General features: G+C 51.3%; 2 protein-coding genes across 4 annotated transcripts; one reads left to right on the top strand and one right to left on the bottom strand.

Moving 5' to 3' along the window:
• The first annotated feature begins 7612 nt into the window (after window positions 1-7612).
• On the top strand, window positions 7613-15821 carry SERHL2 (serine hydrolase like 2). Of its 3 annotated transcripts, none has more exons than XM_082498822.1 (11): window positions 7613-8210; window positions 8282-8395; window positions 9491-9532; window positions 10240-10259; window positions 10466-10540; window positions 11528-11637; window positions 11913-11992; window positions 12332-12366; window positions 13144-13217; window positions 14673-14766; window positions 15064-15821. In XM_082498822.1, the coding sequence occupies exons 1-11, from the start codon at window positions 8063-8065 to the stop codon at window positions 15178-15180; spliced, it is 909 nt and encodes a 302-aa protein (XP_082354948.1). In that variant the 5' UTR covers window positions 7613-8062; the 3' UTR covers window positions 15181-15821. The 3 variants fall into 3 exon arrangements, with proteins under 3 accessions (XP_082354948.1, XP_082354947.1, XP_082354949.1); XM_082498821.1 differs by having other exon boundaries at window positions 13141-13217; XM_082498823.1 differs by lacking the exon at window positions 12332-12366 and having other exon boundaries at window positions 13141-13217.
• An 865-nt stretch (window positions 15822-16686) lies between these two features.
• RRP7A (ribosomal RNA processing 7 homolog A) lies at window positions 16687-20135 on the bottom strand. The gene is made up of 7 exons (XM_082496252.1): window positions 19976-20135; window positions 19749-19891; window positions 19365-19490; window positions 18868-18991; window positions 18156-18253; window positions 17738-17936; window positions 16687-17241 (listed from the first exon to the last, which is right to left on the bottom strand). Exons 1-7 carry the CDS (start codon window positions 20025-20027, stop codon window positions 17156-17158), a joined length of 828 nt encoding a protein of 275 aa, XP_082352378.1. The 5' UTR covers window positions 20028-20135; the 3' UTR covers window positions 16687-17155.
• Between the last annotated feature and the right edge of the window lie 405 nt (window positions 20136-20540).

Genomic DNA, 20540 nt, shown 5'->3' with positions numbered 1-20540 from the left:
AGCCTCTAAACAAAGAAAAACAACATTGAAAGCAAAAAGGACTACAGCTATAGGCTATAATTTTGGGAGCGGTTGTAGCAGAAGCATTGCAGGCGGTGTCTGCATCTGACACCAGTGTCTGTTGCACTAGACTGATTTCCAGACTGGTTTGCTTTCCTGATGATCATAGGACAATAGACTCTGTCACATTAATCATTGTTGCTTTGTTAAACATCTTATCTTGATTCAAAAACTGTTGATGGTTGGGAAGCTGCCACCACCCTAAGTAAACTGCTCAAGTACTTAACTACTTTCTCCATTATAAAATGTATACCTCATCTCTAGACTGTTTTTTCTTGTGCCATTGTTGGGCAGAGCAGCTAGTAGAGGAGCAAAAATTTAAACGTACATAGGTATATTTAGGTTTTGATGGTATCAGTCCTAAGCTTTCCTCTTCCATAAGATGTCTTCAAACCCCTTAACAGTCCTTAGAGCTCTTGCAGGAAGCTTCTCCAACTTGTTAACTTCCTCCTTCAGTTGTAGATGTCAAAACTGGGAATTCTTTCACATCAATAATCACATCCATGGAATTAGCAGACATAATATAAACTCTTGCAATGTAATCTCATTACACCTGCTCTGCATTCCCTGCTTATACATCCGAGGATGGAATTAGCTTTTCTGACTGCAGCGTTGTGCTGGGAGCTCACATTCAGCTGCTCCTACATCATGAGTCAAGCCTTTGCCGGAGTCACTTCTTCCATGGACAGAACTGCCAGACAAGTGTGGCTCGCATTGAGTAACTTACCATCAAGCTGTTTGAAAAACACACGTTACGTGCTTGTACCAACTTTATCATTTTGACACTTGCTAACTAGTCAATTTTCAGTCCAATTACTACAGAATTTGTTAATTTGGTATCATTCCAGTTTTTTAAAAATCAAAACAGTGTAAAACTATCACATTCCTTGCTGGAGCCATATTACGTCAACAGCTTTTACATTTATCAGCCAAATCCATAACCCAAACCTATAATTTACATTTCCAAAAGTTACCAACTCAGTTTCATGGATTCTTTTCCATAAACAGATGAGACTTGGCATTTACTAGAACTCTTCCCTTGTTTTTAAATCATCCTTGTATGTGCTGTTTCCTTATTCTGTCTGAGGTCAATAAGGAGCTGGTAGGCCTGTAATTACAAGTGTCAGATTACTTCTGGTTTTCACTATTATTTTGTCTCAGCCTATGGGGAATCTGCCAGATTTTCAAAGTGAAGGAAGGTTAAGTCTAGACAAGAGCTGGAGAGAAACTCCTCTCCTTCCCCTGCTGCTTCTCAATTAAATACATTAAAATAGGTGCTTACTCTAACAATGTGTACAGGTTTTGTAGAGACCTGGGAAGTAGCTTGCCTCGCTAGTTACCCAAAACAGGCCCCGGGGATGGGAACCGGCAGAGACTCCTGAATCTGTCCAAAATAGAAAAGACTTTCTGATTAAGGAGGAAATAGAAAGCTGAGACAGGAAAGAGTTTATTTGTATGACGGGTGCTCATATATAATTTATACGCAATAAATGTTTCTAGCTATTTCATTAGTTGCAAATAAAGTGATACAAATGTGCACCACTTTGCAGCTAATGCATGGTGTGTGCCTGGGGCTGCTCCAGCTGAATGGTGGTGGTTCATGTGGGGATGATTTAACACTCGTGCAGCCCCACTATCCAAATTCTGCTGCAGGTTAATCCCTGGAGCAGATGCACGCCACTTTTTAAACCATTCATAGCTTGGCTTGTTAACTTAAACTGCCAAAGATTTCCATTTAAACTATCCCATTGGCCCCAGACTGTGGTGGGTAAGAAGCCAGCATCTACTTGTCTCTCCCACATTCTGCAGGGCTGGAGAGCTCTGGGACAAGGACCACCACAGGCACATGCCTGGAGCAAGAGGAGAGGAACCAACTGAAGCCATCACAACATTTTTTGAGCTTAATATGTCAGTAGTTATTTCAGGCATCAGAAACTCAGTCACATCAGTGAAATTCAACAGGAAATCAGGGAAAACCAAAAGAAAAGTACACTGCATGAGGTACCTGGATGGGTCTGCAGATGTTGAGCAGAGCTTGGGATGGCAAGACCTCTTGGGCTACAGGACATTCACATCCTACCTCAACTCTTCCCATGTGGGCAGCTCATTTAAACCCTTGACACTCCCTGAGACCATCTCTGAAGCAAGCAAGGTTTATGGATGGAGCTCAAGTGAGGGAGACGTCCAATGGGAAATGACTGCAGGGTGCAGATCTGTGGTTCAGCCCCTCATTGAGGCCTCTCCTTCTCATAAGTCCTGTTCCCCTTCCAGAACAAGTCAAATTAAGGGATGAGGTCCTCACCTCCACAACCTTGTGCAGAGGGCAGGGATGAGAGGGCAGCTTTCCTCAGGCAGGGGTACACCAAGCAGTGTGCATGACAAAGGGCAGAAGAACCATTGGGGATCCATGCACTGGAGAGGTGGGGACTTCCCTGTGGTTATTAAGTCCCTCTCTGATCCTGCCAACCCTACTGTGGGCTGCCCAAGTAGTGCCTGCACCCAACACCATCAGCTCTGCACTCACCAGATTGCCCTTGGCTCCTTGCAGGGATACTTCCCCTGCTCTGGGCTGCTGGAGCAGGGAAGGAGCTGGTCCCTGTCCCAGAGCAGGAACTGCTCTGCACGCCCTTACAGTACCCCAGACCTGCCTGCTGCCCACAAACCCAAAGCCTGGGAGGCAGCAGGCTGGGGCTGGTTATGGGATACATTTTGCCCCCTGATCACTTTTATTTTCCTGTCCACTGTAGATTGCAGCGTATGGTCACAATGTGGGGCTTTATATAGACGTATATACTCTATATATCCTTTGGAAGAAATCAGTCAAACTAGCAATAGTAATGCTTTTTTACTTGTGTAACTGCACAAGAGAGTTTGGGGTACAGGGCTATTACTAATAAATCAGCATAAATAGATCAATATGTCAGTACTTCAGTGCTTGAATCCAACCAGCTATGGGGAATTTGTCCCTTGGTAGCAATCAATCTGCTGTACTTAAACTTTCCTCACCAGATCTGCAGCTAGCACAAACTGATCAATGCTGTTCCAAGTCAGCAGAGCATAACAGTTTTGCATGTCCCAATGTTCACCCTTGCAAGTCTCCTCCTCCTTTGCAAGGACACGGAGGTTAAATTATCCCTTGCTAAGTACAGTTCTTAAGCAAAACCATCCTTTCTTACCATCAGGCCAGTGCAGCCCAGCCAACACCTCAGCATTTTGCCAGGTGGAGCCTAATTTGGTCCTCCACAGGCAGCAATTCCACTGCACTAGTCTGCAGCATTTCTTAGAAGTAGATGCAGCAAAATTAATTTTGTGAGCCATCCAAATTTTGCCATACATCCTGCACAGGGCCCTCCTCCTGGGGGGTGGTTTGCCAGGCAGTGCAGGGGGAGATATGCAGTCTTGTAAGATGCTGGGCAGCTCTTTCAGAGGGGTAAGTTGCACTGCTAGAGAACACATGAGGGACCTGGAGAAGATTTCAACAATCTGGCTTTGGCTTATAGGATGACAGTCCTGCTGCTGAGGGAGAGTCCAGGGCTGCATCCCAGTGCAGCCTTCACCACTCAGAGCTCTATCCTACATCACCTATCACTGATGATTTCTGTGAGGAATTTTTCCTTTCCATAAGGTTCCTGCTGATGGAGCCTCCTACCAGAGTTGACTTGGGATGCAAGTCACAAGAGTCAGAATTCACTAGAGAACACATCCTTCCCACCCAAGACTCAGAGGTCATCTGTCTGACCCAAAGCAAAGAGAGCCCAGATCCTACTAGCTGCTGGAGTTGGGGTGAGGGTCCAAGACCTGTGAGTGGTAATGCACATACTACCAGGGTAAGCATTTACAGCACGATCCCAGGGTCATCCCAAACAAGGCTTGTGCCTGAAAAATGGTATTAAGCAGAGGTCAGGGGTGCCAGATAAATTTAGTAACTACCACATATCTACAAGGTCTGTCCAGAGCTCTAGGCTGTTAACAAGCTCCCTGGGACCACCTCTCACCATGTAGCACTCAGAGGATGTTGCTGGTGGGTACAAGTTCTCAGAGGTGAAGTTCCCTGTGCCCTGGGCACACGTGGCAGTCAAGGCCTGAGGACCCTGGAGTGATACCCTGTGCTGTGCTTGCATGCCTGGCTGGACAATGCCACCACCTTTGATGAGTTCCTTCCACTGCTCCCCAGAGGTGGATCTGGCTTGCAAGGATGGGGTCTGTGTCATGCTTCAGGTCTGCATGCCTGATGCTCTCTCCTTTTCAGATTGCAGCTGAGTGGCAATGGATTTTCCTGGTCATGGCCACGGCCACCAACCACAGAAGTTTGTGCAAGGGGTCCACATCATTCCTGCTCCTGACACAGGGTCCTCTTCCTCAAGAGCCATGCCACAAGCAGAAGAACTGCAATCCTAGCAGCCCCTGTGTAAAAATTACACTGCTTTCTGGTGGCTTATCCTGAAGAAATCCAGGCAATTCACAGGAAGACCCTGCCCTCCATAACAGCAGTAGCAATGACTGATTATTGAGTGCATTTTATGAACCTGTTCTACCAAAAAAAAAAGCTCTTGCTTTTCACCTTTTGTAATCAGACACCCACATCTGACAGCTGTAAGAAAGAAGCTGTAGGTGGTACTGTGCCCCCCCTCCCTTTGCATGGCTCCCCAGTGCTTGTGCTTTCCTGCCCCTTCTTCATGGAGGCCTGAGAAAAAGCAAAGCACTGGACTTTCCAAACCTATAAGAATTCATGTTCTGATTTCCTTTCTAATGGCTTACCTGGAGGGGACGTTGTGAGCTGCATAGCTCTCTTATTTCTTCTCTGTGATGGGTCCCCAAGGTTACCTTTCAACTGCTGTGGTGCAGAGACTATTTTGCCAGGATGAGTTTGAGCTAGGCAGGAGAAATGGGGCTGTAAGCTTCTACGCTGGTTTCTTTCAAGCTTTGCTGGCTGTTCTGAAAATGTATTGTGCAATTTAGGAGACTGATGTGCTGAACTGAGCAGAGAGTTTTCAATTACCAATATAAAAACGATTCCCTAAGAACAGACATTCATTCTGCTCTCTCCAACTGTTCCAGGCAAGGCATCCCACTGCTCACAGCGAGGTTTGACTTTGCTTCATTTGACTGCTGAGTCCTTGACTGAAGGGGAATGGTTGTGATCTGCATTAGGCTTGGTAGACTCTGACTGCTGGAGGGGATGCAAGGCATCAGCAAGCAGTATTCCTGGCCATACTTGGGTATTGACTTTCTCAAGGTCTAGTCTGTACAGCCACCCCCTTTCTGGGCAACTAATGAGGAAAACCGTGTAGAAACCTCTCTGGCTGAGGGGTGTCTGCTTTTGCAGAAGAGGAGTGGAGCGACTAAGGCAGTGCTGTCTGCTGTTTATCTGCTGCAACTTGGCCCTGCAGTAGAGTCAGTTCACTGCGATGGGTCACAGTATGGGAGAGCGACTCTTGCCCCTGAAGCAACGCGATTCCAGCAAGTATTAGAGTTCAGAGGAGTTTCTCCATCAGAGAGCGACAGAAGTTTAGCACTGGTGTCAAGCACTGAGCCTGTTTGATGTCGCTACGATGCTCCTGGGTCACAGTTAAAACATCTCACGCTGCGATGCTGCAGTGCAGGCGGTTTCCGCGATCAGTATTGTGTCTTCTGGAGGTAGTCAAGGATGCAGCCATACCTCCATGACTGTGACTCCTCACAGATCCCTATCATGCCCAATAGGTTGATCGCAGACTCCACAGATGTAATTAACTCCTCGTTACTCTTGCGGAGCCCCATCCAAACGCAGGCCTCATACAAGGCACCGTCTCCTCCCTGCCCCGGGCACCCAGGGGAGAGCTTGCAGGAGCTGGGTCAGGCTGGCGGCTCCAGGATGAGCCGGAGGAGGTGGAGGCTGCGATGATTTCACCTGTTTGCTCAGGTGAGAGGCTTTGGGGTCTGGAGAAGGGGGCAGGCTGTGTTGCTTGTGTTGCTGTGACGGGGGGGGGGGGGGGGGGGGGGGGGGGGGGAAGAGCCACGCCAGGAGGAAAGCAACTGCGAGGAGCAGCGCTGCAGAGTCGTGTGTTCACCAGGATGGCCCCTCGCTGTAAAGCCAAGGGGTGGGAAGAGGTGGGGAACCGTGAAATGCTCCCCAGGCAGGGGAGGCCGCGCTGCTGTACCCCCACCCGCCCACCACCCCGTTACCCGGCGGGACCCCCCGAGCCGTGAGGTGACAAGGGAAAACAAAGATGGCGGCACTCCCGCCCGCCCCCCCCCGGGCCGCCCCCCCCCGGGCCGGCGGAGCGGCAGAAGGCGGAGGCCCGGGGCGCCCCGGGGAGGCGGGGAGCAGGGCGGTGCAGCCGGGCCGGGCCGGCCCGCCCCGCCGCCGGGCTGCGTCCTCTTGTCGCGGCCTTGCTCTGCCGTCCCGGCCGGACAGCGGTAGGAGGGGGCCGGGGCGCAGCGTGCGGGAGACGCGGGGAGCGGGGCCGGGGCGGCCGCCAACAGCCGCGGCGCTTCGGGGGCCGCTCTCGGCGCCGGACAGGGGTCCATCCCCGGGCAAGCCCTTCCCCGGGCCCGGGAGAAGCTGCCTCAGGGCGTTCTGAGGCGAAGGCCTGGGTGTAGCGGCCATTCCTGACCTCTTCGGGAGACCAACCCCCCCGGAGCCGGGGGGGACCTCAGGGCCGGAGCCCCACTTGGGCCCCAGGCAGGGCAGGCCCGGGGAGGGCAGTCAGGCTCTGCCAGGAGCCCAGGTCGTCAGAGAGGTCTGTGACGAAGGGGCAGGTCCGTGGTCACACCGGGAAGTCAGCCCATGGCCGTCAGGATCAGGCCCGGCAAGGGCAGCTGGGGTCAGGCACAGCGCTGTGGTCAGCAGGCAGGGACGCAATCCCAGGGGCTGGGGCATTGCTGCTGGAAACCAGGGGTCCTGGGCTGAGCTTAAATAGGCTCATGGGCAGGACGGAAAGATGTAGGGGAGGCCCCAGGTGTAGCTGATGGGGACCATTAGGGCCTGGGTCCTAATGTTCTCAGGGCCCTAACAGCAGCCTTCTCTCTCAGCCCACCCCCTCTGTCCTCACACCTTAGAGAGGTATGGGCTCAGGAGGGACTTGCTGTAGAGTGAGTTAATTGCTGTGGGGTCTCAGGGGGCTATTTAAGGGAGCAGAGACCTGAGACAAGTCATTGGGAAGGGGATGTGGCATGAGAAACTTGGGGATGGGGATAGTCAGGCTGCTCATGAGGGGCCCCAGGGGTCAGAAGGGTATGGGAGTAAAGGGAAGATAATCAAACCACCCCTGGAAGATCCCCAGAGGCTAGGTAGTACTAGGGGGTTCACTCAGGAGCCTGGGGCTGAGGAAAGGTCAGATGTAGCTCAGTGATTGCCAGGCAGATCGGCAGTCAAGAGACAGGTTTGATGTCAAGCAGGTGTCTGGCAGGCTGTGGATGTGTATCCCATGCAGGGTCCCTGGCCCTGAGGGGTGCATGGGAGGGTGACAGTAGTGACTTGCTGTGTGGCATGTAGGCAGCTGCTCTCTCGAAGGTGCTGACTGGTGGTGTGAAAGAGGAGAAGCACCAAGTTAAAAGAGGAGAAGGTGATAACAGTCTAGTACTGGAGGCAGCATCCTTATTCCCAAAATTGTCTTTTTGGTCCAGGACAGGTGCTTGGCTGACTGCAGCTAGCTGGGGGAATTCTGCGTGCTTCCCTCTTGCCAGATCTCCTGTGCTTTCTGGTCAGGTTGCAGCTGCTGCGGAGACAGAGAGAGGAGGCTTTCTCCTCCTGCGTAGGGAAAGCTTGTTTCTTCCTGGAGCATTACTAGTACGTGCTGGGAGCAGGATTCCCCAAACAGGCAGGCATGGATGGCAGCTTGGGATGTTGAATGGGGAGCTATAAATCAGCAAGCTGCTAATTAAGACCACAGGAGTCTGGTGAGTTACTAAAGACCTGTATTACTCTTTTCAGAGCTCTGGGCCATTAACAAGATCCCTGGGACCTACTCTGAGCACGTGGCTCTCCTGGGACATCACTTGTGAGCACTCTATTTTGGGCATGTTCTCAGAGTTGAAGTTCTCTGTGCCCTGGGGTCACGTGGCAGCCAAGGCCTGGGGACCCTCGGATGGACACCCTGTGCTGTGCTTGCACGGCTGGCTAGACAATGCCAACACCTTTGACAAACTCATTCCACTGCTCCCCAGAGGTAGGTCTGGCTCATCAGGATGGTTCTTGTTGTGTTACAGGGCTGCATATCTAATACTCTTTCCCTTTCAGATTGCTATTATGTGGCAATGGATTTTTCCGGCCATGGCTTGTCATCCCACCGACCTGCAGGCTCCCCCTACCATTTTCTGGATTATGTGACCGATGTGCGCCGGGTGGCAGCAGGTGGGTATCTGAAGGGACCCTTGAGGGAATATTTGTGCAGGGGGTGCTATATTGCTCCTGCACCTTGGAACAAGCAGGCAGCGTTTACTGCTAGGAGAAGGGTCAGTTCCCTCTGCTTCTACCCAGCCTGATGTTAGCTGGTGCTTTGCAACCACAGACTGAATAAGCATCCCTGTTTCTCATGATTTTGTGAAAGGAAGAAACAGTAAGCCCTGGGAAGCAAGTGTTTGTATACTAAAAAACAGTAGAGCTGAAGTGGTGGATGCAACTAAGTAGTTCTGACAGACTGACTTTTGTAAGCAGCCAGTGACATCTAACCAGTATTAGGTGTAAGTTTGAGACTCTTCTGGTTCTCCCTGATGACAGCTTGCTGCTTGCTTTAGTATCAAATAAATCTGAAGGCCAAGGTGTCTTGGGCTTCTAAAAACTGATCTAACTGCCCATCTGTACGCTGATCTTGGGGGAGGCTGTGGCATGTGCAGTTTTGCGTCCCTCATTCTGTGTACAAAGAGCCTCTAGAAGTTCTTTGACATACTGGAGGGTAAAACATGCCTTTCAGTGAAGTATATTTCAGATGGGCAGCACTGATGAAGCAGTATTTTTGCCATAAGCCTTTCAGAGTGCTCTAAAAAATTGGCTGAAGAGCCTGATGTGCTAAATGGTGCAGAGAGCTTTCCCTAGGAATAATCATACTTTCCTCAAGGCAGCGGACCTGGCTCTGTGTCCTCATGGCTCTTACGGAATGCCTTGCAGCAGGATGCTCTGTCAAGGTCTTCTAGCAGATGCTGCTCAGTCAGGCTCCTTTGCTTCTTGCCGGTCTCATGTCTGGCAATGAATGGGAACTTGCTGTAGTTTGTTTGCCATACAGAGAGAGCTTGAGAACTGCGTGACTTAACTACCAAGGAAATTAGGTGGTGGATGCTCTTTTTCTTTAAAACTGGTATACTTAGCCACCTTGTTTCTGGATTAAGGAAGCAAATTAAGCAGTGGAAAAGCCCTCCTGGGAGAGGGGGCCCATGTTGGTGGAGAAGCAGCAAGATACCACTACTCTGGTTTCTAATGCAGCACTGTCTGTTTTTGTCTGTTGCCACTTAGCCTTGCAGTGGAGACGGTTTACCCTGATGGGTCACAGTATGGGTAAGTGGCTCTTGTCCTTGTAAGCTGTGAGATTCTGGAAATGGGAGTAGATAATTAACTTACAAGATATGCTGCTAGGAGCTGGGTTGGAATATTTATTATCTTGTGTCAAGTACCAGGTTCCTGCTTGAGTGATTAAAAAATATGTGCCCTTGTTTGAAATGCCTCTACTTTCAAGACCCTGTAGTACAAACAGTGGTAACTCTTTCTGTGGGCCTTTCCCCCACCCCCAGGAGGGAACAGTGATGGGCGAAGAGGGGTGGTCTATGGCAGGTGAATTCACAGCAGGCCTTCCTGCCTGGTCCCCACAGGGCTATTCTGGTGGGTCATGGAGCTTTCCGAGGAGAACCAGATTCCAGGCTCTATCCCTTTGTGCCTGGGGCATGGTTGGGTTTTGCCACGATTTGGGTTTTGCTCCCCAGGGCTGCTCTCGCCACAGCTCAGTACCTGCACACCCTACTGTTTTTAACTAGTAACTCCTTCCTCGCCTTTGCTGCCTGAAAGGGAGATGGGGATGGCACAGGACGGGGAGTCCAGCTGGCCAATAGTCCTGCTCTCTGCCTGCTGGGAGAGCTTTACTCTGTAGCTGGCGCTTTGTCCCTTGGTAGAACATGCATTTGTGCTTCTAAGGCAGCTCCTGTTGTGGGGGAGTTTCTGTTACCGGGAGGTGTCCAGTGCATAACTTAGCCCACTTCTTTCCTTTGCAGGTGGGTCTGTGGCAGGAATGGTGAGTAAAGCATCCTTTCTTCATGAAGTCTATGATTTCTGCTGCTGGAACAACAAATGGGAGAGGCATGAAGGGACAGACTGGGTGGGACTTGGATCTCAGGGGACAAGAGGCCCTTCCCTGACCCCCTCCTCCAGTGTAGCAGGACAAAAATGTCACTCAATGCTCAGCTTTTCTTTCTCTCATATTGTTTCATCTCTCTTCAGTTCTGTTTCCTTTATCCTGAGATGGTGGACAAGCTGATCCTGCTGGAAAATCTTGGGTTTCTGCTAGATCCAGAGGTTAGATTTCACATGTCCTTCCCCTCCCTTTTTTAAATAAAAAAATATATGGTTTTTTTTTTTTTCTTTTCCTCATCTGTTCAAAGAAAGCACTGGTGTGACCAGTTCCTGGCAGGTCACACAAGTCTCAGGGCTCTTCCTTTTGGCAGGTGCAGATCTGCTCCTTTTTGCATGGACTGAAGTCCCTGCTTAGGGTGGCCCTTGGGGGACACTTGGTAGTGCTCCACATCCTGCAGTCCCTTAGCACTGGAATTCACTTGTCTGTGCCAGGCCCTTGTACAAAGGGAACTGGAACCTCTGTCCAAGCAACTGCCAGGCGAGGTTGTTTTTTTGCCAACAGTTTGTTGGGTGACCTGGGTGCAAGATTGGTGGGTCTCTTTTTCTGTTCCTGGAAGTACACAAAGCTACATTTCCGACCTGCCATCATTGCTACCAGATGCTGGGGCTTTGGTTGGCAGAAGTGGGACAGAAGCCCAGGGTAAGAGAGACACAAGATACCAGATTTCCGTTGTTCTTTTGGACAGTTGTCCTCAATTCAAAAGTGAGATAGAAAAGATTGCTGGGGTAAAAAGTTAATAAGTTCTTTACAGTAGTGCTTAGCGTTCTGTCACTGTGAAGTGGTGAGACACTGGAACAGGTTGCCCAGAGTTGTGGATACCTCGTCCCTGGAAGTGTTCAAGGCCAGGCTGGATGAGGCTTTGAGCAAACTGGCCTAGTGGGAGGTGTTCCTGCCCATGGCAGGGGGGTGGGAACTGGATGATTTTAAGGTCCCTTCCAACCCAAACCACTCCATGATTCTGTTCCTGCCTTGCCTTTTAAGTATTGCTGTTCCCTTTTCCCCAGAAACGGGCATTTTTAATATGTCCATAACTGGTACCAGTTCTGAGGGATGCTGAATGGTGAAATGCCCTCTTCTACTCTCTGATAAAGGGTAAAACGATTCAGAAGAGAGGGGTTACTCCTGTTCCATGCCTTTCTTTGTTTCAGGACACTGAGGCATGGCTGAAATCAAAACGGATGGTAATTGACAGATTACTGAGTCTAGAGGCAAAGCAGCAAACTCCCAAAGCACGTAGCCCTGAAGCAGCATTGCAGAGGTGGGTTCCCATCTGTCCTTTTCATTTGCTGCCTGCCTCCACCTTGGACAGAGTTACGGCTGCTTAGACCAGAAGGGGAAACTGTCCCTGTAATTCCCCTTTCAAGTCTTCCTCTGGAATTTCAGCAAGACTTTTTGCTTCTGCTGCCAGAAGCTGCTGCTTCTTCCTGCTCTTTTCTGAAGCAGCCTGAGCGCTTGCTGTCACCTTGTCATGCCGTTTTCGCTTTGCTTCCTCCCTTTTCCAGCAGAACAATCTCTCTGCCATGTCTCCCCTAGGCTCTTAGAAGCAAACAGACATCTGACAGCAGAGGGTGGGGCGATCCTACTGCAGCGAGGAGCAACTGAGACACCCGCTGGTAAGGGCCTGCTTGGAGACAGGGCTCACCACAGTGCTGGGGCAATGCTGGGTGTGGGAAGGGAGTGGTGCCAACGGCCATTGTCTTCCACAGGGTAGAGTGCCCTAGCTACAAGTTTATGCAGCTTGGATGGGATCAATTAGGTCTGGAGGCAGACCTCTCCATTCCCAGCAACTGGGGTTGGTGCTTGAGTCCTAGAACGGCTAAAGAAAAGAAATGAAAAAATCTGAATTAATCTTATTCTTCTTATCTCAAAAAGTCTTGGGCAGACCCCAAAGGTGAGGAGAGCAACTCCTGCTCCTGTGAGATGTGAAAACCTTCTTATTTTTTTCATTCCAGGGCTGGTGTATAACAGGGACATGAGAGTCCGTACGGTGAGCATTGCTCTTCTGACGTGCCCCCCTGCTGATTCTGAGCCCCTGAGCTTACAGAAAACTCAGAGATAGTGGAGGCCCGCTCACTGAGCCCAGGCCTCCACCCAACTGTTGACTTTCTGCTTCCCTAATTCCCACATCTCTTTTAAATGCTGCTGTTAAAAGAGCCTGCACTCGATCATTAACTGACTCAGCTTATGGAGTCACTGGAAAATGTTACAGATTTTTTTAGCAGTTCCTCTGCCCCAGGGCCTCCTGGCCACATTTTCCTGCCGTTAAACTCTTCAGGCAGCAGACGGATGGATGCTTTAGGTCAGCTTCTTCATCAGGTCACCCATATAAGAAGGAGAGAGAGATAGTGGAGCAAAATCCTTATTTTTGATATTTTGATAGCTCTGTGCCGCTTTTGAGCAAGTAGGACCTTCTCTACCTGTGATACTGCCAGGCTGCGAAAGCCAGAGTAGTGTACTGTCTCCTTTTTAGTAAAAGGATTTTTAAAGCTTCTCTCTGCTATGAGATCATTCCCATATGTGCTGCATCCCAGCAGGCAGCATTGTTGGCAGCCCTGAAACACAGCTGGACAGAAGGAGCCTTTGCAGAGCCAGCTACTCTTGTGCACAGCCTGGCTGCCTGTTATGTCCCAGCACAGCAGCTTCATCAGGGCCACAGCCACTTCTGCCTTCAGAGCTGCTAGTGCAGCAGGGGTCAGGGACACCCTCTGCCCCCAGATGCTGTCCCTGACCTTTGCCATTCTCTCTCTCTTTGCACCTGCAGCAGAGTCGAGAGTCCTTCACGGTGGAGCAGTGTGTGAAGCTCCTGCAGAAGATTCAGGACCGTGTTCTCATCATTATGTGAGTGAGGCACAAGCCAAACCAACCCTCGCTGCCTCCCTGCAGCCCCGGGTGGAGGGGATGGAAGTTAGAAAGGAGTCCTCTGCTACTCCCTCCTCTGCAGCAGCCAGCCATACCTTTGGGCCAGTTGGCACAACTGTACAGCCTCACTTGTGAGAAGCATTTGCCAGTTCCTCACCACTGCCCTGGGCTGGCAGGCTCCTGGAGCAGGAAGAGAGCAGCTGGCACGTCCTCCCAGCCTGGCACTGCATTTTCAGGCTGGGTCCCCCTGGTGCAAGGCTGATCGAGGAAGTGCCTGACTGCCCCATTCTCCCCATGCTCATGCCTTCACACTGCTGTCTCATGACTTTCTGTCCCTTGGCCCTACAGCAAGGGGCCATCCTGGCAAACATGCAGCCCTCCACAGCACTGCTCCTACTTGCTTTTCTCCTGATGCTTTCCCCCAGTCACAGCAACCCAGCCTGCTCCCTTCTCCAGACCCCGAAGCCTCTCACCTGAGCTAAACAGGTGAAACCATGGCAGCCTCCACCTCCTCCAGCTGGTCCTGGAGCCCCCAGCCTGACCCAGCTCTTGCAAGCTCTCCCATGGGTGCGCAGGGCAGAGAGGTAGCCAGTGGCTTGCACAGAGCCCCACAAGCTGTTAAGCTGTCTGGGTGGGTAGCTGGTTCTGTCAGTCCTCCTTTGCGTTTTTCCCCCCAATCTCCTTGGAAGGCTAGAGGTGCAGGGCTCTGCCTACCTTGGCCTGTGTGGTGCTGTTAAAAGACTCTCTAGGAAATGAGAGGAAGTGCTACAAGTTGAGAAATGAGGTGCAGTTTTGGCTTCCCTCGTCTATTGAAATCATAAGAGCTTAAGGATTTTCCTGCTTGTCCAGAAATGCAACATCACAGTGAGGACAAGTTCTCTAGGCCATGCAGAGTACATGCCTTTGAGCCTGGGAGGTCACCTTGTCCCATCATCTGCAGCACAGTAGGAGACAGCATGATCTTAATTCTGCAGGCGGTCAAATCCTGGCTTCTCCAGGAGGACTGCCACGGTACCTCCCTCTCCAAGCAGGGCACAGCCTGTTTAAAACAGCAGCATGGAGTGGGGCAGGGGACAGAGGGGAGATGCAGAAGCTGACTGGAAGGAAAAAGCAGAAGATAGGGTGGGGGCAGGGAGTGATGTACTCTGACCAGTTAAGGAGCCACCCCAGGGGGATAATTTTTAACCAGTTTTCACTCTGATACTACTAGGCAGTCACCCAAAGTTTTAAAGATAGTTTGATTGACAGAAAATAGCTGCTTAGCAAAGCTATGTGGTGCTCCTCTGGCTACCATGTATGACCCTGTAACCCTGCAGCCTGGAAAGAGCATTTGGGTTTGTCACCCCACTGTCTTGGGACACTGCTTCTGCCCAGGACAGCAGAAAAGACAAAGGCACACCGTGTGCTGTACTAAGCCTTGCTGTTGCTTTTCAGAGCACAAGATGGACTTTTGGTACCACACAAACTGCACAGCAGAAATTACTTTGTGAAAGCCCTGCGAGAGGCATTCGAGTCTACCCTCAAAGAGGTGAGAGCAACCTCCATCCTTGTATCTCCTACTCTATGTGCCACCAACCTGAGAGCAGCAGCTGGGGAGTGGCTCACCTTGATGGACACCCCTACTAGATGATTTGTCCTTAACGGCAGAGACCTCACATGAGGGGAAGTCAACTTTGCCCCTGATGTCAAAGTCCCAAGTCAGTACTGCCCTCGGGACCCAGCTCTTCCCTAGTCCTCCCATCCCTGTCCCACCTCACCCATGCCACACAGCTTGCCCAAGGGAACACTTTCCTGGTTCACGTCTTCTTGTGTCCTCTCTCTCCAGCACATCCAGCTAGTAGAGGTACCTGGGAGTCATTTTGTGCACCTGAATGAGCCCGAGGTGGTGTCTGAGATCATCAGCAACTTCCTGACAGTGCAGAACACCAGAGCCAGGCTGTAGGAAGAAGAGTCACTGCTGCAGCAATCCAGGAGAACAGGGACCTAAAAAGTAGGCTCTGGAGGAGCTGTCACCATTCCTACCTCACATCCAACATCAGTTTCATGATACCCTTCCCTAGGCTTAACTCACTGCAGGGTGGAAGCAGGTCTGATGGGCATTCCCTGGAGGAGAGCTGAGCAAAATATCTCGGTTGTCAAAGGCAAAAGGAATCCTTCCTCCACTTGCAGTTCTGTGAGTACAGGGATAGAGGCCCAGAGCGGCCTTCCCCTTGCTTGGTCCTAATTTGCACCCTGAAATGGAGCAGGAACACAGGCAGGGCATCCTCTGTGGGAGCAGCAGCAACACCAGCTGTAGCATTGCAAGAGGTAGGTGGCTTGTCTCACCGCCTCCCTGAGGATGGTGAGACCAGTCATCTCCTGCCTGAGCTCAGAGGGCCTCAGTGTCTCTGTTCTACTGTGACAGCTGCTGCTTGTTTAAAAAGTCAGCTTAAATAAGAGCTCACCTGGGCACAGAAGGCCATTTTACTGAACCCTAGGGAATGAGTCACTAATCCTCTAGCTGAAGCAGCTGGGAGAACTACTAATAATGGAAAAGTTGGCAATGATGATTTCTGTCCTTCTAAATAAAGGTTAATCTCCCAGTGTTAACTCTGTCTTCTTGACTGTATAGGAGAATGAACCTTTCTTTTGGGATGCTCACCCAAGCAGCTAAAATGCCAGTTTTAGAAGGCAGTGATTTTTACATGCATCCTGCTTTAGATAATAGCATATTAAAGACCCATCTGCCTCCTAGTTAAATTGATACAAAAAGCCAAATAAAGCAAGCAGGCCTGGCACTCTCCCCATGCAGTGGCAACTGCATTTACAGTGGGTTTTCTAGGGGAGGGTAAAACCATTTTAACCCAGCTCTGTGGAATTTACCAGTATTTCCACCTTACATTCATGGTCCTACCCATGTCAAGGCTGCTGGCAATAAAATAAATGTAGAGCCTGGGGGTGGGTGGGTGGGTTACAGCCCCTTTCTGATAACAGTGCGTTTGGGTGAACAATCATGAAATCTGAGGCTGCAGAAGTGTTGTGCAGGCAATATAAAAGCATTGCCCTGCAGCTGGATGTGCTTGTTGCCACCCCTACCTGCCTCCTTCCCATGGGCTGGTGACAGGTTAAGTGGAAACAGGCCTTGGCCAGAGTCTGGTTTCTCCCTCCAAAGCCAGTCTGCTATCTCACCTTGTTCTAGTGACAGTGCTGAACAGAAGAAGTTCCCATAGCCCTGGCTGTAGAGGTCCACGCACAGCTGGAAGACTGGGCACCTCAACACCTGGCTGAGAGGGAGCTGCCTGCAAGAGAAACATGGAAGGAAAGGGGTAGGGCTCTGTACCACACCACTAATCTTTGCTTGTGACAACAGGTCTGGGAACTTCCCAGTTGGGCTTTTTCCAAGTTCTCCCTCCTCTTCTTACTCACCCCTAGACAACATGTGCTAAGGAGCACAGGCATACAAGCCATGACTTTAATCACCACCCCAGCACACAAGAAGCCATCCCCCACAGCAGATCACAGGAGAGAGAGAGGCATTTCCATGTTCTGAGAACGTAGCAGCAGTTTATTTACAGTTCTTCAGCCATTCAATGCCGCTACAGAGGCTGTGCCAGGTCAATCCCAGCTCTCTCCAAGCTTTAGGAGGGCCTTGGGTGACAGGAAGATACAGGTTGTCACAGGAAGTGGCTCAGCCCCTTCACCTGAGCACCCTGGGAAGTGGTGCCATAGGGCTGGACGATGGCCAGGAGAGCAGGATACCCGTGCGATGAAGGAAACTCCTCCTCCAGTGGCAGTTGTTGGGATGTCCCGCTTCAGATCCAAGGGCAGGGACAACCTAAATCTGCCTCAATTCCTTGAAATCCTTTGGCACATGGAGTCTATAGGCATCTCTCCCGCTCTCTCCAGTACAGGCATCCAAGGAAATAGCTCGGCACAGCTTAGTATGGCCGAAACTTGCGCTGGGCTCGCATCAGTGCGATTCTCTGCTTGTCTTCCTCAAATTTCTTCCTCAACTGGGCGATGTCTGAAAGAGGCAGAAAGAAGCCAGGTCACAGGGGAGCAGCAGATCTCCCTCTCCTGGGGAGCTTCACTTCCAAACACCAGGCAGGGCTCAGTCCCAACACCCACAAACACACATTTCCCATAGCAGGTCCTCCTGTGCCTGGGCTGAGTGCCAAGCTGGGGCTCTGGCCGTTCATCTCCAGTAGTGCTGCAGCTCCCTCTTGGGGAGGAAACAGGCTAGTTTTCCCCTTCAACTGCTGCCTTTGTGCAGCCTGAAGAAACATCTATTGGAAAGCCACGACCTGCACTCTCACACAAAATATTCCAGCAGCCCTTGCAAGCACATGTGCTGGCAAGGCCCCCCCCGCAGGGCTGGCGAGGCCATTTGCACAACCACTCAGCCAACTGTTCATCTGCAGCTGGACGTAGCCTCTACTGAAGGAAAGAGGATGCTCTTTGGGCTGCAGTGTGAGAGACAAGAGACACAGGCAGGGGTAGGAAGAGACTTGGACACTCACGCTCTCTCTTGGTCTCACGATGCTGCCAGGCATAGAAGTTGAGCAGCTCTTTGCGGGCCCGTTTCTGCTTCTCCCTCTCCAGCACCCGCAGGTTGGCAGCCTCTGTGCGGGGCAGGCCAGGCTTCCGGCCCTTCCGCGTTACCTTCACCCAGCCCTCCTCATCCGGAACACCTTCCTCCTTGGCAGCTTTGGCTTCTTCCTGTAAAGACAGGAGGATGAGGCAGCTCAGCGAGGTTGGGCTGCCAGCCCACCCAATGCACAGCTCCCCCACAGCCCCCCTTACACACATGCAAAGTTACAGCTCCTGCTTCTGCACGAGATTTGAAGGAAGGCGTGGGACCAAGGTCACAGACTTTCCTTCAACTCTCAGTCGCCAAACAAACTGCTTAGCTGGGTTCCCACCCCAGCCTGGCCTCACCTCTGCCATCTTTTTGTCATAGTCTTGCATGTAGGCGTCCACCTCAGCCTTCAGCTCCTCCTCATCCACAACTGAGGCAGCATAGCTGGCGATCCACTCTGAGACAGAGAGGCCAGAAGTCAGCAGTAGCCTCTGTTAGAACGAAGCCCTAGTGCGATGCCCTTGGGCAGCTCTAGAGAAAACCACTGTTACCATTTCTGTTCAGCCAGCCCGCTGTCACAGCTCAACTGGCTTGTGGCCCAGGTCACAGTCAGTAAACAATGGGAAGCGATGGGAAGAGCTTGCAACTTTCCCAAGCAGGAGTGGGCTAGCCTGAAGCCCAAGAGGTGTAACATTCAGGGCTACATTGCTGGTGAGGCGTCACATCCAAAGTGCTGTCATCTTGACAGACACCTGGTGCCCGTTATTGAGATGGACTTCCATTTTGAGGGCAAGATGCAGCCAGTTTCTCTGAATCTACATGATACTGAAGAGATGCTGGGAAAAACTGCCCTTCTGTTGTACCAAGTGACTCCATTCTCCCATAGGGTCACTAGACCAGACTCTGCAACATCTAGATTGCTACCTTGTGAATAATAAAAGCGGGACAATGAAACACTAGACATCTCCTGGCTCAGTACAAAATGGTGAGAATTGATCTGGAACATGCAGGGTAGGATTCAGCGAGGAAGGGGTATAGTTCTCCCCCAGCACTAGCTAGCAGCTGACTTACTGCTAATGCCAGTTTTCACAGGGTAACTCTCTGTTGATATCAGCAAGTGACCTTCCTGTGACAGGGCCTTGGCTGCCTGGACACCAGATGGTTTCCTGAACACCACGTATGCTACCTGAAAGCCCTAAAAGAAAAAGATACCCAGGCCAGTCAAATATATCAGGGAAAATGGTAATGCAGCAAGGAGCTGCAGTACAAATCAAATAAGAAGAAATCCACAAGTTGCAGTGGGATAACCAAGGGAAAAAAAAAGCATAAACTTAAATACACAATCATGTTGTCCAATCCCCCCCAAATGTTTTTTCTGTACAGAATCATTTAGGTTGAAAAAGACCTTTAAGATCATGACATCCAACCGTAAGCCTAACACTGCCAAGTCCACCACTAAATCATGTCCTTAAGTGTCATGTTCCAAATATTACCATTCGGTACTTGTGAACTTTTCTGACCACTGAAGCATCAGTACACGCGCAGACACACACCCGCCCAAGCCTTACCGTTACAGTTTTACGGTTGAAGAATTTGGACGCAAGTTTCTCTTTTTTCTCTCCCGGCCCCGGCTTCTCACAGATGTCCACAGACTGGACGTGCCCGCAGCGGGCGAACAGCCTGGACAAAGACTCCTTGACGAGGAGAAGAGAGTACAATCGGTACAGGGAGGCAGGAGGGATTTCTCTCCCCACCATCTTACCCACGGACCACCGGGGGGGTGAGTGGGTCTCCCTCACCACTCCACCCCCCTCCGGCCACAGCTACGCCGAGGCCCGTCCTGCTCCTTCCCCCACGGATGCTCTCGGCCTCCCCTCCCCCCCCCCCCCGCACCGGCGAGACCACTACACCTTCCCACACACCCACCCCCCACCCCTCCCCGCCCCACTCACCGGGCTACAGTACGGGGGGACGTTGAGGACGAAGAGGGTGCGGCGAGGCGGGTGCGTGGTGCCGGCCCCTTCCCGCACCTGGTGCTCCTTCACCAAAAGGTAGTGGGGCGAACGCTGCCGCTCCCCGAACTTGACCGCCAGAGCTGCGGGCGACGCAGCCGGTTAAAGACCCCGCTTTGCCGCCCACGTTCCCTCCCCTCTGCCCCGCATCCCCCCCTTCTTCTCACCCGTGTAACCCGCCGGCGCCGCTCCAACCACACGCTCCTCGGCGGCCGCCATCTTAGCGCGGCGGGAAGCGGCGGGAAGCGGGGCCCGCCGGGAGTTGTAGTTCCCCGCTGTTAATGGCGGCGGCGGCTCCCTCAGCACGGGAACCGCTGCCGCCCGATGGTTGAGTATAACAACATTATTTCCTCAGCCAGAGCATCTTACAAGGGGGTGGGGAGGGGGGGAAAAGGTCAGTCAGTGAAAGTAAGGAACGACGTGGAGAGTTGACTCACCAACAAATATCTAAGTCAATGCACATTAGCAGAAGAAAAGGTGTATGAAAAGCCATGAAAATATACCAGACAAACTTGCAAATTGTGGCATTGCTTCAGAAGTCAGCATGTTCTTTCAAAAAGAGGGGGGAAACAAAAAGAAAATCTGTTACCTACCACCTGTCCTGGCCAGTCATATTGAATTAGCGCAAGCAATCAGTGTTTCATATGTGAGTTTATAATCTCTTAGCCCAGAAAAAAACCACCCAAACATACAGAATCATGCCACACGAGGGCAGATGTGCACAGATGTGAG

The sequence above is a fragment of the Vanellus vanellus genome (assembly GCF_965231255.1).
Source record: "Vanellus vanellus genome assembly, chromosome: 1".
Lineage (NCBI taxonomy): Eukaryota > Metazoa > Chordata > Aves > Charadriiformes > Charadriidae > Vanellus > Vanellus vanellus.
This window is presented reverse-complemented; position numbering and strand designations above follow the sequence as displayed.